At 36.6% G+C, this 16064-nt stretch overlaps 1 protein-coding gene across 2 annotated transcripts in view; it reads left to right on the top strand.

The window, feature by feature from the left end:
• ARID2 (AT-rich interaction domain 2) overlaps nucleotides 1-16064 on the top strand; it is a 94517-nt gene that overhangs the window by 75718 nt on the left and 2735 nt on the right. For both annotated transcript variants that reach the window (XM_005519296.3, XM_088055397.1), the window contains 5 exons: nucleotides 4937-5085; nucleotides 10650-10788; nucleotides 10888-10973; nucleotides 15269-15392; nucleotides 15484-15575. In XM_005519296.3, coding sequence (XP_005519353.1) covers nucleotides 4937-5085; nucleotides 10650-10788; nucleotides 10888-10973; nucleotides 15269-15392; nucleotides 15484-15575 — 590 coding nt within the window. The remainder of the gene's footprint in view (nucleotides 1-4936; nucleotides 5086-10649; nucleotides 10789-10887; nucleotides 10974-15268; nucleotides 15393-15483; nucleotides 15576-16064) is intronic.

Below are 16064 nucleotides of genomic sequence, written 5' to 3'. Positions count from 1 at the left end.
CTGCAAACATTGTGAAATTTATTAAAATACAATCAAGTGGAGAAAAACAGTGAGGGACAGAGAATGACATTAGCTATGGCAAAATTACATAGGTGCTGAAGCTTTTAGTGTTTGAATTCTTGTTTGCTTGTTATCTTAAAATTTTATTTTAAGCTACAGCTTGTATTTCAGAGAGGTGTGAGAGAGAAGGGAAAAAAATTTAGAAAAGTAAAACCAAACAGAAAGACTGACAAAAGAGGTTCAGAGGACAGAAAAAGGAGGAGAGTATTGCTTATGCAACTACAGTAGGATTAGCTGTCATAAACTACAGAGAGGAGAAAGGGAAGATGCTTGAAGATAAGGAAGGATGACAAATAGGGCAGGCGTGGAACAATAATCTGAAAACTAAGAAAAGCAAGAAAGAGTTAAATAATCCTTAGGGGAATCTAGAAATTAAGAGAAATTTGTTCCGTTGTATGAAATGGGATGATACAGTGTGCTTGGGGAAAAATGTTAATTTAAGTGGCCTATTAAAATAATGAAAATTGTGTACTGGCTGTTTATGGGACAGCCCATATAAGTACCATTAAAATCCAATTAGACAAATACAGGTTTCTTGTGTATATAATCTGAGATTATTCCCTATCAGTTGTATACCTCAGTAAAGCTTGTTGAGAAATCACTGTATGTATACTGAGTATTTTAAAATTTCTTTTCATATTTTGCATTATGATAAAAAAGGAGATCTGTTAGTTATATCAGAATAGGTACACGATACACAGGGTGCTGCAATTTTGTTCTTACATCTCCATCTGTATTTTGTAAGCTCATGAAATGTACTCTTGAATGGAGACAGAACTGGTACTGTACTTTTTTTGTTTCCTTTACTTTTGGTGTTCTCTGTTCATGGTTTATTGCTTTCCTGAGGCATTGTGCTAGACTGGTGGTTGAAAAAGAAATGAGCAATTACCTATCTGTATGCTTTTCTTTGCCACATTTTCTTACTCCTCTTCAAACGCCTCCAAAACATCTGTTGAACATAACCATGTTGGTTTGTCCCAATTGGTGTGTGTTTTAAAGGAATGCTCAGATATCACGCCAAGTTCTTAGAATTGAGCATATCTGATTTAAATTGCCTCATCTGGCTTTTAAAGTAATGGCTTTCTTGCTCATCACTGTCATACCCTCACAAACAATGCACGCCCATTTCTCTGACAGCTGCCCACTTGAAACATGTCTGTGTTGAAATTTAGGTGGCAAAATCTGTGTGGCCTTTTCTGTTTGCTCCTGCTCTCTGTTGATTGGAATGCCGAGAATTACCATGCACCAGAATGCAGGTGTGTAGCTCCAGGAGGTGTAATTCATTCCTAGCCACAGAGTAAATGAGTTTCTCAGCTGGAAGTAGTGAAATACAGAATCTCTACTTTTATTACCCTTCACTTGTGAAGCACACTGTTGCAAGGAGACATAAACTTCAATAATCTAACAAGAAAAGAACATTTATTTTGGTGCCTACTTATCCACTTGACCTCTTTCTCACACTCAGATTCTGCTCTGTTTGTTTTCAGCTTATGTGTTTTTGTAGATCTGTTCATTATTGTGAATAAGCTAAGCAAAATTTTATTATATCAAGCTGTAAATCCCATTATACTTTAAAAAGATTTTTACTAATAATTAACTGTTTCTTTTTTAATTACATTTATTTACAGTGGCTGTATTAGTGGTGGGGAAAAAAATGCAGCTTAATGCTTTTAAACTGCATATAGCTCTACATGTCAGCAAAATCCCCAACACAGTGGGGATGCTCAGTGTTCTCTTGCTGGTGGCACAGTAGGCTTTTTAAATAGAATGTGCAGGTATCATGATAAAATAGTTATCTGTTTGTGCATAAAGGGAATAGCATCACTGGTTCTCTGAAATGTAAGTGGAGGCCACAGCTGGCTTCGACTCATACAGGAAGCTTGTGTGCCCAAATGTAGGAGCTCTTGTGCATAAAATTAAATTAACATCTTTGTAAACAGTCCATTGTAGTTAGCAGAAAGCTCTTAGTTGTACTCATGGTTTTCATGACCAGGCTGAATTTCCTCCCCCTCTCCAATACCTCAGTCTAAAGTCAACCCAGTCTAGATACAAAATCTCTATGTGCTTATTAAAAGTAGGCTCTAGTATCTGATCTGTAAGCAGACTATACAAGCATTAAGGGTTTGTATTTGTGTACTTTAGGGTTGAGTGTAAACCCTACTGAGATAGTTGATGCTGCTTTAGAGGTACCTTTCTGTCCTAAGGTGCTGTGAGAAAAGGGCTAATTGGTGGCAGTTGCAAATTGTATCATGGAGAGATTTAATTTGATTATAAAAGCTTGTTGTGAAGCGCTTTCAGGTGTAGTGGAGCACTGGGCATTTGTTTTCTTGGGGAAACATGAATTCATTAAATGTTTTTACTAGAGGAGGAAATTTTCTGGAACCTTTATGCCTCATGGAAAGACTTAAGGATATTCCTTTACTCAGAAAGACTTCATTTGGGAAAAGTTAATATCTGTCATAATTTAAAGAAATAAGTGACTTTACATAATCATTGCATTTGAGCACTGTAAAGTAGCATGCAGCAAGTATTACTAGGTACATTTCTGGGAGAAAAAGGAGTTCCATTTCTGAAAAACAAAGCCTATACCTAATTTAGTGATATCCCAAGTGTCATGGATTACTAAACTGATACATGACAATAGAAGGAAAAGGAAACCAAAAATTAGCATTGATCTTTCTGAATCTTTCTGATCTCTTGAATGAAGAGAGGAAGGCTTTGTGACCTTTGACTGTAAAACTTTCATTTCTGAAATAAAATAAAAAAATGCTAGGAGCAAATGTAATTTTGCTTTATGTGTTGATTAAAAATACAGTCAGCAAAGCTGATGAGCAAGCAATGGATTTGTCTTAAAAATTACATGGAAGTTGGGTCCACCACATTTGGGTGAAACTACTCCGCAGTAGAGCAGTAAGAAGATAATTGTAAACAACAAGAACTATTTTACATGTTTCTTTTCAATTTATCAGGTGTTTTTTTTCTCACAAGGGGAAAAAAAAAAAGTGGCAAAAAAATGGGAGGGGAAACTGACTGATAACTTTTTGTCCTGAAAATTGGTTTCTCTTTCTGGACTCTTTCATTTTCAGCATGCAACATTTGGTGTTGTATATCTCAGATATATATGTAAATCAGATCAATTTACTTAAAATAAACAATTTTTCAATGAGATGATATTAAAACCTTTGAATACCACTAGGAGTGCTTGCCAGAGAAACCCTTGAGAAAATTCATAATTCCAGATTAATTGCAGGGTTTGCTCTGAATGGAGTAAATAATACATGAACCACACATTGAATGATGAGAATTAAAGGAAATACTGAATTAATTCAGTAAACTCATTTTCTCCTCAGCACATTAAACAAGACAGAAGTTCTATAGGGATAAAAAGTCACATAAAAGACCATCAAAATGTGTTGATACTGGGATGCCAAGTGAAGGTTGCAAAACAAGCTGTACTGCTGACAGTCCATTATTTTACTTGCAGCTTAATTTTAAAAATGCCTTTTTAAGGGGATGTTGATATTAAAAAGCTCCACTTGTGTTTACCTTATGTTAGAAGATACCTTGTGAAGGATTCATTACGCATTCTGTGAAATAGCTTAAAGGCCTTTAGGTGAAAATCATTGCTGAATTCAAAATAGTTTATGGTTATGACTAATGGACTCAAGTCCTTTCTTACAACTTTTCACATATGTGCATGGATCACAGGCATCATAAGTAGTTGTGCTGTGTTCAGGAGTTTTGCAGAGTTTTTCATTATTTTTATCTTGTTTTATTGCTTGGATATGGAATGTGTTTCGCTTTTGATCAGGCTTTTTTGCTGTCCCTTGGGTCATGTTATTGGTAGTATAATCTGTGATAGTTATTAACTCACAACTGACTGTGTGACTGCTATCCACGAGAGCAGCAGGAAGAAAATGTAAATCAATATGCAAATGAAATGTTAGAAACTGAAGTTAGCTTGTTTCTTTGTAGTGAAAGTTACTAAAGTTACTCAGTAACAGAGCTGTAAAGATCTAAAGGTGTGCGCCATTTGAAAGTGTTTCCTTATAATATTCTTACACAGACTTGCAAGTAATTTTATTTGATTTCTTTGGAGTGTGAATTTGTTTTCAAACAGTGGGGAAAAAAAAAGGATGTTAGGTCTTCATCTCTAAATAATATTCAAAAGCTTAATTTTTCTACTGTCATCATCCTTACAAATGTCTTGCTGACTAGAACCTTCTGGAAAAAAAAAAGATAAACGACATTCTGACACTGTTTTGAAATGGAAAGTTCAGCATTCAGTATCTGTTATTCAGAAAAAGAAATAAAATTGGTTTGGATTTAGATATTTTTAGGTAATTTCAAAGATAATTTTAGTTAAGTGTTAAATGTCTTGTTATATTGCAGAGGAGCATGGGGAACATAATTTTCCTTTCTGAAGTGTTTCTCTTTTCATTGTATACAAGTTGTACAGCATCGTCAGGCATTCTGAGCATGTGGTACTGTTCTGTGCTGATGATACTGAAATGCCTTGAGTTTGCATTAGGTTTTTTTTCTTTTCTTAAATAACAACAAAACATTTGATAATGTTAACCTTTGCTTCACTAGTGCCCTTGAGAAATTTCTTTGCAGTCATAATTCTGTATTTGAAATTGAGCATGAAGTTTATTTTTTGAATATTAGGAAGTTCTGCATAAGTACTACAGTGTAAAAGTTGTATGTTACTGTATTACTTGTGCTACTGTGTCTTACTAATGCAGAGTCCAGAGTATGAAAAAGTGAACACCTGTGGTGGGTGAAGGTGTAAAACAAAATGTCTTTCAACAAGCAGTAAACTGTATGTAAAGTCTAGAAATAAGCCTGTTTAAAATTGTTTTAACTTTTTCTACAGAGCACACCTGCAACATCGATACCAACAGTTCAAGTACAGGGCCAGCAGATGAATTTGCAGCCACCTTCATATACTGCAGCAAGTCAACATGCAGAGCAAATTAAAAAACCTGGACAGAACTTCATGTGTCTGTGGCAATCTTGTAAAAAGTAAATGGCTTCTTTATTTACCTTTTACTGATATTTAGCATGCTTGTATATAGAAGTGATTCTACAAGTTCCATCCATTCTGTTTCATTAAGTTACTTTATACTTCAACAGTAGGGAAAAGAAAAAGGGGAAAGTGTTGAGGAAATTGAATGAAATGGGGGAAGGCAAGACACTTAACTGCTCTCAGTTATACTTCAGAGCATAGAAGCATAGAACGAGTATTTTGTGACTTAGTTGCAGTACATTGATTCTTCAGTAACAAAAAATAGTTGTGTAGTTAAGTTTGAAAGAATTCCGGGCTCTGAAGCTTGTTCTCTGTGTTGCAAATATAAAAGTAGTTCCTGTACTGCAGTTACAAATCATGTCTTGACATTTTCTTGTGTTTCCAGTTTTGCAAGAGCAGGGTGTTGCACTTCAATGTCCTGGTCACAGTCTTATTTAGCTTGTGACTAATTTTGGTAATTATACCATTTGTGTGGCAGGGGATGCCCTTGTCATCAAAGGAAGTAAAAAGAAACTGGGCCTTAAAACCAGACAGCCATGATTTATTTTTTTTTTTTTTTTAATTTGCTGCTGCTGTTCTTAGGAGCAGACATTTAGATGTAGGTTTATAAAACTTGATGCAACTCTTATTAAAAGTATGTGTACCTTGACACTGTTTTTTAAAGTAACTTAGGTTTGTGAATATGCTTAGTTTCTTGGTAAGGGCAAGATGGTGGAAAAAAGGTAGTTGTCAAGCAACCACTTAAAAAACTGGAGACAAACTGTGAGTGAGAAAAATTGCATAACATATAGGATGGTACAAAAAAGAGTGAGAGGTCTCATCATTGTAGGATAAGAAGGGAGTATAAAGCTGATTTTACAGAAAGCTGGTGGGAAATTCAAGAAATTGGGATGAAAGATGGAGAAGTTTAACTGTTTGGAACTGATAGTGAAAATAAGGCATTTGAACAGAATTATAGGAATACTGAATGACAGTATGAAACCCCTGAAGGTGTAATTTCTGTTTCTTTCATTCCTTGCAAATATAATTCTAAGATCATTCAGTCAATGCAAGACACAGAGATCTGACACTTTTTTAATCATTGCATTATTTTCACTTTAAAAGTGATTTTTCTTTCTTTGATAGGTGACACTTCTCTATGTAAGAAATGTATCTAATGCTTTACTTTGTAATTTCCCCTCTTACTACTAATAAATAGAACTGTAGAGACAGTCTGCTGGCTGCACAGTAGATGCATTAACTTGTGCCTAGGTAGGGTGGGTTTCATTGAGGGTGAAATGAAAGGCTGGGGCAATGTCACAGCAGAAGCCTTGCCAGCTTATAACACGTTGAAGAGTTTGCTCAGCTACAGTTTTAAAGTATAAGTCGCCAACTACATTCCATGTCTGAGGTTATATAGGATGAGCTGTGTTGGGGCAGCAGGAGGAGCAGTACTACTAAGTTACGTTACACTATCAGTCTTTTTGTAATCTGTCTTAAAATAGTACTTCAGAAGGTTTACCTGAGACTGAAGTTAAGGGCTACAAGGCCATTGATCCCTATATTTTACTCCACGCCTAGTGTATTATTTCTTTTGCTTTTGTTTATGTGGCTATTAATTCCTGTACTGCTTTTTGTTCATTCTTTTCAAAAGAATGTTCATTCTTGTTACATTCTTTTCAAAAACTTTCTGAGGTTTTTGCTTTAATAGATTGAGTTCACATGACACACAGCTCTTGTTTCTATGCTGTCACCTTTAAAATAGTTATTTCTGTCCCAGCTTAAAACCAGTTTAGATAAACATTACACTCAACATTCTCTGGGGTAAAGAGAGAACCAAAATGTTAAGCTAGCATTTTCCTCAAAATATATATTGTTTATTCATATTCCTTGAACAGCCTGATTAAAAACAGGTGTATCAAATCTCCTGTAGGCTTCCTGGTTCTGTTAGACATAAAGAAAAATCTGGAATTGCCACCTGTTCTTTTTTTATTTATAGCTCTCAATCTCAGCTGTTTTTATTGAGTAGTTTAAGTGGAAAACAAGAAGATTCTTTTGAGTGGGTCTTTAGTCTGTGTGAACTTCACATTCACTTCTTGGTTTCATTCTCAATTGCTCAGCAAATTTTTTTTTCCTAAGATTAAGCAGGCAGTTTCATCATAGTAGAATGATAGAGTACTGGGAGTTTTTTGTGATATTTGTAGCTAGCTAGAAAGATATGACAAGAGGCACATTTGAAAAAGTAATTTTCACCTGCTTCTCTATCCATGGTCTTTAGTTTAATTATCAAAAAATACTAGCATTACATTTTCCTTCAAAGATGCAATGCAGAAGTCAGTGCAGGCCTTAAACATTTTATTGCGAAACAAGATAAATATTAATAAATAAAATAGTATGTTTTCTTCCTACTGTCTAATTTGGCTGCTCCAGTCAGCAGCATTCCAGTGGTCTGTGTTGGTGTTTTGGTTTGGTGTGGGGTTTTTTAGAACTAAATTAGGAAACATTAGACTAAGATTTGAAATGCCACAGATTTAGTAGTGTCTAAAGACTACAATGAGATGAGGCTGAATTATGCAAATGGTTGAAATTATTTGCCTCTGGCAGATGTGTTCAAATTTAATATCTGAAGTGGAAGTAAAATTCTAAAAGGTGTCAGTCAGCACATTAGGGATGTAACAGAAAGTAGGTGTTTTTCTTTGAACTTCAGCTGTCTGCAAGTACTGCTAATTGTATGCAGCTTAATTTAAAAGCTGCTGTTTTGTTTCACAGGTAGGCAGATGTCTGCTCTTGAATTGCTTTGTATTTAAAAAGTAAATTGAAAATGCTGTTGAATCTCCAGTGCCTGTCAAGTCAGCTATTAATGTTCTGTTCAGCAGCTGAACAGAATCATGGATGAATTAAGTGTGGAAACAAGAGTCTGGACTGAACTGACCATATTGTCAGTATGTAAGCTTTTTCTTTATTACTATAGTTGGGTGTTTCTCTAAGGAAAAATAGTTTTTCTCTGCAAAATGGTAGTAAGTTTGAATATTTTTAGATCGGTGATTGAAGTGTAGAACACTGAATATCTTAAACAGTGAATGAGCCAGCGTAGCTGAAATAGCTTTATTTTTCTGAAGCTTTGTCATGTTGAATGAAATATTTTGCACTGTATTTTGGATTTTACTTAGGCCATGAAATTTGTTTCATCTGTGCCAGAAATTATACATAGAATGGTTAGTGCCAGGCTTAAGTTGATTCCCCTTTATTGTGGAATGTGTATGTTTCTGTCCTCTGAAACACCTGCTATTGAGCCAGTGTAGATATAAAACATTTTATTTTCATTTCCTGCTATGGGTTATCTGGACCAACAGCAAGAGGCAGATATTTCTCCTTCTCAGCTTCCCTTCAGTAAGAGGTAACTAGCATGTAAAAGATGAATGCTTTTAAAGAGAGTATTATTTATTGCCAGTGCAGAAGGTAATTGCTGTGTTACAGGTGGTTATGGCAGTAGCATTCAGTATCTAACTAAGACTTGTCTGAGGGTGAAATTAGCTCTTTGATGCCTTTATAGTGTCCAGGAATCAGTATCTGTACACTTAGGCCTAGGCATCAGTTGCAAGTATGTTTGCATAATGGACGCTGCTGAAATGAGAAGTGGGATGTGGAAGGAGGTGGCCGGACCAAAGCACTCATTGATCTGCTATTCAAAAGCTGAGAGTGTGTGAGGGGAGCTGGTGGCAATGACTTCCCAAATGGCAGCAGCTAGGTTTCTAGACCTCTTTGGTTCAAGCATTAAATGAGTGTTGATGAGCTGGGTTACTTGTATTAAAGTGAATTTTGAGCAGCTAATTCTTTTGGCCGTTTTTTCTCTGTTGGTGTAAGGGGCTTAATTTGTAACATCTGAGATATATAAGTTGTATATATAGGCTAAAAAAAACAAAACCCAGTGCTTTGAGTCATTCACTATTTTCATACCATGTTTTTTGCAGTACAGCAAGTCTCCTTTACCAGCTTATATATGTTACAGTAGCACATCATTTGTCTGCGTGAGATCAGAGGTAGCCTAGATTGCAGCAGCCATGCATTGGTAGAGCTTGCAGTGTTGAGAAATACAGATCACATAAGGAGTAAAGTCAGGCTCTTGAACTTTAAGGAGGCAGACTTCTAGCTGTTAAGGGAGATTGTCAGTGGGATCCTTGGGGTCAAAGGAGTGGAACAGAGCTGGCAAAACTGGAACTGAACCTGGCAAGGTATGCAAAGAATAACAGGAAGGACTTGTACAGGTACATTAATCAGAACAGCAGGATCAAAGGTGGTGCACCCTTGCTGGTGAACAGGCAACAACAAACAAAGCCAGCATGGCTTCACCAAGGTAAAATCCTGTCTAACCAACGTAGTGGCTTTCTGATATGGGGTAGTTACACCAGAGGATAAGGGGAGGGCTACAGATGACATTTATCTGGACTTCTGTAAAGCTTTTGAAGTGGTCCCACACAACATCCTCCTTTCTGAATCGGAGGGAGATGTATTTGATAAGTGGACTTTTAGATGGATTAGGAATTGTTTGAACAATCACATCCAGAGGGTGGTGATCAGTGACTGAGAGTCTTGATGGACATCAGTAGCACATGGTGTCCCTTAGGGGCCTGCATTGCGACCAGTGTTACTTAATATCTTTATTAATGACAGGGATGAAGGGATCAAGTGCACCCTCATCAAGTTTGCAGATGACACCGAGCTGAGTGGTGCAGATGACACACCTGAAGGATGGGATGCCATCCAGAGGGACCTGGACAGGCTTGAGCAGTGGGGCCATGGGAATCTCATGAGGTTTAACAAGACCAAGTGCAAGGTGCTGCACCTGGATGGGGCAAACCCTGGTATGGGCACAGGCTGGGGATGAACAGATCAGAGCAGCCCTGCTGAGAAGGACTTGGGGGAGCTGGTGGAGGAGAGGCTGGACATGACCCAGCAATGTGTGCTTGCAGCACAGAAACCTGGTCAAGGCAGGTGATCCTTGCCCATCTACTCTGCTCCGGTGACACCCCACCTGCAGTGCTGCATCCTGCTCTGGGGTCCCCAACACAAGAAGGACATGGACCTGCTAGAATGAGTCCAGAGGAGGGCCACCAAGTTGATCAGATTTAAATAAGGTCTGAGTCTTACTGCCAGTGAAGAAGGAAAATGGGAAAAGGAATACGAAAGATTCTATTCTATAAATATATATTTTTATATAAAAATATATTTGTATATTATATAAACCTAATCTGGTTTAGCTGTTCATAGTTTGTTGCTATATTTTGCTTGTATTGCAAAGAATGTGTCTATTGGAATTTACATGCATTATTTCTTCAGTGAAGTGTAAGTAGAAAACAGAACCATGATATTTCAATCAGATTTGTGAAAATTATATTGACATTTATTGGTGGCTCACTGGTAATATGTGTACGTGTTTATTTTGCAACTTCCCATTTATCAATACATGTCTCAGTCCAGAAAAAAAAACAAAGGTTAACCACTATGATTTGATGTTTGTTACTTTTGTACCTCACCATTAAATGGGGGAAAAAAATTAAATTCCCCTCCCCTCTTTTTGTAGGTGGTTTCAGACACCATCACAAGTTTTCTATCATGCAGCAACCGAACACGGAGGAAAGGATGTCTACCCAGGGCAGTGCTTATGGGAGGGATGTGAACCTTTCCAGCGGCAGAGGTTTTCCTTCATTACCCACCTACAGGTGCAGATTTTCTTTCACGTATTATTTCAGAAAACAGTAGGGATTTCATGGTAAATTTCCACACACCATTCTTACTGTCTTTCTCTTTCCCCCAAACAGGATAAGCACTGTTCTAGAGATGCTTTGCTTGCAGGATTAAAGCAAGATGAACATGGACAAGTAGGAAATCAGAAGCCTTCCAATAAGTAAGAGACTTGAGCCTCATTAACAATAGAGAAAATAAGAGAATTAGAAATTATTGAAAGAATTTGTTTATGATTTGGCTTACGAGGTGAAACTCTGCATATGTAAGAATCTGTAATCAAATTTGAGGTCCATTCCAGTAAGACACAAAGGACAAAAAGGGGAATAAATTCTGATGTAGTTGCAGTTATCTTAAACCACGTAATTCTTTAAAGTATGTGATCAAAACTCTAAAACTCTGTGGTGAGCATTGTTTTCAACATGTTATCCTATTTTTTTGTCCAACTGGACAGCATTCTATAACTTTCCTTATAACAGAGAAGTGCTTGTAATACAAATAGAAAGTTACTTATTGTGTACAGTTCATGTGTCACACAGCTGAGATAGATTGTCTTGTAACTTGTATTCCTTCCAGTTTTGTGGTCTAAATTTGGGCTGATTTGATCCAAGGACTGTTGTAATAAACTTTCATTTAAACAAGCAAGCAAGATAAATGATAAAGACTCCTCAGAGTCTTCTGATTTTGTGCTGCCATCTGAAATGGGATTCGGCTCTTCTCTTACCCAGAATGATTACAACCATCTGGAATTAATATTGGAGAGCGCAACCCCATTGGTGTGAGGTTTTGGGGCTGGCTGTGTTAATAGTGGAGTTGTTCAAGGTTCAGTTACTTCTGTGTGTTTTAAGACCTGGCCTTTGTTAGTAACTGACTGGAACCACTTTAGATATAATTACATGGTCCCAGGCAGATTTTTGCCATTCTGTTCTGAGGCTTGTAAAACTGCTACCAAGCTGTTGGAGGCAGCAGAGAAAGTCAAGTTATGAAAACGAAGAATTTTAGTTTGGGAGTCCTTTCATTTTTTAATATAAAAAACTATCTTAAAACAGATTTATATTTGCTTTATGGTGCCTTGTTTCATTAAACTGAGCAACACTCAGACCTTGGAAAACCACAAAAAGAATTATGGTAATGTAGTCTTAAATACTTGGTAAGTGGGAAGTGTAGGACTGACACCATCTACTAGCATGATGTGTTAACTCTGCCTTTTCATAATGTTCCATCACACAGATAACACATTCCAGTAGCTATGTGTCCTCACAAGCTTCTTTTAAATTGGCACAGGTACTCACAGGAGAAAAACTGTTCGTACACCCCCTCTCTGAGGCAGAATTCCCTAATTAGGTCAGATTCAGAAAGCAGGAATTCACATGCATAACCAGTTCTTGATAAAATACTGAGACTGCAATACCACAAGATACTAAGGATGTGATTTCAGAGCAGATTGAAATGAGAACATTCCTCTGCTCAAAATAGGATATTTTACGTCTTGTGTTATGTGCAGATGTGGTGCACAGGGACATGGTTTAGTGGTGGATGTGGCAGTGGCTAATATTTGGACTTGGTGATCCTAGAAGTGTTTTCCAGCCTAAATGATTTTATGATTCTGTTTTGACTCTCTGTGACATCCCTTGTTGCTTCTCATGGCTGTGCATTGCTTACAGTGAGGGACCTAGCTTTAGTTTTTGTTAGATTGCATGGTAAATCAGTTTGATTTTTTTTTTTTTTTTAAATGGCCATAGAACAAAAGAGTGGACTTGCCACATGAATGGAATCTATTTGCCTTACTATGAGTTGAACCCCAGTGCAGGAGGTGGGCTGGAACAAAAGGAAGAGATGAGACCTTTCTCTGTCAGCACTCCCACAGTTAATACACTTCCTTGTCTTGTGAAAACATAAAGGTTCCCTTTCGTTACTTTTACTCTCCTCCCTTAACAAACAGGAAGATTTTAGTAAGTGTAGTGTGTCCCCTCCCATTACCTTACAGTGCTGCCCCAGAGTTCTGTTTGCACAGCTGAAAAGAGCATCCAGCAGCTACGTGAGGGAGACAAGATTTGATCATTTGCTTTCCAGAATCAATGACTTGTCAGATGAAACCCTAAGCTCACTCCAGCAGCTCACCTCAAGCTGTCTTACAGGTTCATGTTTGAAAGCTGTCTTACAAGGTCTTAGCTTAATTTACTTTTTTTCTGAGTCCTAGAAGTGTGTCAGATCTATCAGCTCACAACTGAGAGTCCATATCACTAAACTCTTGTATGGAGCTATGAAGCAGATTAAAAAAAACTGGTACTGAGACAAAGCTTGTTTAAGTCATTCACTTTTAGGCATTTATTAGGTGAACTTTCTTTATTTAATCCCTCACTATTTAGTAAAAATTACACCTACGTCATAGACTTCAGATCCTGAGTGTTACCAGTGCTGGAAGTAAAACAGAACACATTGTAACAGACAAGCCCATTCCCTAATCATCCTTTCTGTCTATCATGACACCATACACACTTGAAAAAATCTGTAATGGCTTTTCTAGAACTAGTTAAGAAATGTAAAGCTCCATTACAGAATTGGTTTTATACCTTAATTCTGTATTTATTTGCTTTTCAAGTTTTATTATTTTAACTCTTCCTCTACTGGTTTTCAGAGGTAGCTGAGTATTACTTTCTGGAAGGTCAGGTAGCAGTAGGAATTTAACTGTATGTTGACTGTAGCTTTATGCATTGGAATCCTTTTGGGATCATGGTAATTTTTTTTTCCCTTGTTGCCACTGAAGCAGAGGTGAATATTCTTAATGCTCTGTTGAAGTGAGGCAGGAGATCACTTTAAATCACAACATAAATGGTAGGGTTTGAAGTTAAGTTGATAATACAGTTAAAGAAATTCAAGAAATCTAGATGTTTCAAGACAAATACTTGCCCACAGGCACAAGTCAGTTCACTTGGTGTCTCAGTAACTTTATCAATTTCTTTTTTCTTCAGACTTTAAAAGAGAAGATAATTTTTTAGTATCTTCCTACATTTATTGCAGCTGTCCCTCTTTCAATATTTCTAGAATCAAGGCAATAGTAATCCAGCTTTCGAAAATATGGTATGATAACTGTTGAAGAGAGACATTCAGAACAGCCTCCACTGATGAATCCTTGTGCTTCTCCATACAAGGAAAACAAAAATATTGCAGAAATTAAAAATGAAGAAAATAATTATTTTACTGTGGTACTCTGTCTTCTATAAACACATCATTGCCAGTTTCTTAATTCAGCCCCTGCCATTCTCATTTTACTTCTTAAAGTCTTTTATTTATTTCACATATCATATATTGTATTTTATATATATTTATATTGTATATATTATTTATATTCATCAGCTAAGATGTTAGGGAGGGGTCTGTCTGTTACTACAGTAAACCAGTTTTTAGCTGGGGTTGCTTGCTGTTAGAACCTGAGATTGCTAAGTCATTCTAAATAGAGAGTTCAAGTTTTATTGGAATATTCACTTTCAGTATAAGATACCTAAATAAAACTCTATCAGGTTTTCATTCAAAAAAATAAAACATTTACATTTGATTTATGATACATTTACAAGTAAGCATTATTTATACTTCTTAACCAGGTTCTACTAGGGTATTAAAAGACTTCATAATAATAGTATTGAAAGTGGTGATATTTTTCACCACCAATACTGCAAATTGTTTTTTAGAATGACATCATGAGTGTAAATCATTTAAAGTTCCATGTTTATACATTCTGAACTCTGATGGCATGAGTAATTTCCAAGTTCTTATATGAAATACAGCTTTGACTTCAGTGTTAATACTGAAGATGGAGAAATTGCTTCTGCCGTGTTTGATATATCCTGCTTAATTTATTAAACTCAGTTTAAAAGCTGCAGTAACAGGTAATTGGTTTTACAAATGTTTGATCTGATTTAACACTTAGATTACAACAATTACATGTTTTATGTCTTAGAATGTAACTTATTTTATATTGCTCCTCACTAATCACAGTTAATATATATTTTATATTGTCTTAGTGTCTAATGGTCCCAATGACCTGTGTCAAGTTTTGAGTAGCTATACTTTAAGGACCTTCTCTGGCCAAATCTCAGATGGCATTTGCATAGCTGCTATCAGGGTTCCTATCTGATAAAACATCCCTTCAAATTGGTGCGCTTCAGGCTGTGTTATTAGAACAATATATTACATTTCCATCACAAATGTCAGGGGTGATGAGCAGCACTTCTTCAAGAGAAGTGTTTTTTCATATAAAATAAAGTGCATGACTCTTCTGAAGGCTTTACATTAAGGCTTATCTCTGTGGAAGCAATCATGTATCAGCACCAAGTGTTAATGGATCTTTGTGTCTCTGTTCAGATACGTAAAAAATTGTAAAGTGAGTTTTCTGAGTTGTTAATTGTCTAGAAAGCAGTGCAAAGCTTATTTTTATTAATTCTTTCTTTACTAATGCAGGCAGCCAGCTGCAGGGGCTACTGCCTCTACTCCCAGAGCACAGAAGGCCATTGTGAATCATCCGAGTGCTGCCCTAATGGCATTAAGGAGAGGATCAAGAAACCTTGTCTTCAGAGATTTCACAGTTAGTACTGTTTGAATCAAGCATTAGATACTAATTGTTGCCTGCTACTAACTGCAGGGCTTTTACACCTTTTTTGTCTTTAATTTTGTAGGATGAAAAAGAGGGACCAGTAACTAAACACATCCGATTAACAGCTGCCTTAATATTAAAAAATATTGGTAAATATTCAGAATGTGGTCGCAGGTAAGCACTGTATAATTTTTCTGGTATCAGTGTTGTTTCTGTTCTTTCCAGTACCAAGCAATAGGTAGGTTTTACATATCTTTAGAAACTCCAGTAAGTACATTGACTGTACAATTTCTCTATCATTCCTGCACTGGGTTCTTCCCCACACAAATGCTCTAAAGATAGCATTTGTGATCCAGATGATTGAAAAGTGGCTGGCAAATTTGACAATGGTTGGTAAATTTTAGGAGACAGATGAGAGAAGCCTTTGCTTTCCCTTTTCTTCCAGAGCAGTACTGCATGGTTCTGAAAATTAATTATTGTGTAAACAACTTCCCACTGGCAGTACCTTTTAAATTCAGTTGAGGAAGGGGATAACAAGCTCTTAGAAACACCATCTTAAGTTGTGCAGGGACACAGTTGTGTTTCATATTTGCTGCCTCTCTATTCCTTTCCTTTCCAACCTTGGGTTAATGCTAATAAATGACTCAGCTTTCCTTTTACTAG

Source organism: Pseudopodoces humilis, chromosome 5, assembly GCF_049639895.1.
Source record: "Pseudopodoces humilis isolate 2021_Gansu_Grassland_sample_001 chromosome 5, ASM4963989v1, whole genome shotgun sequence".
In the NCBI taxonomy this organism is placed as follows: domain Eukaryota; kingdom Metazoa; phylum Chordata; class Aves; order Passeriformes; family Paridae; genus Pseudopodoces; species Pseudopodoces humilis.
This window is presented reverse-complemented; position numbering and strand designations above follow the sequence as displayed.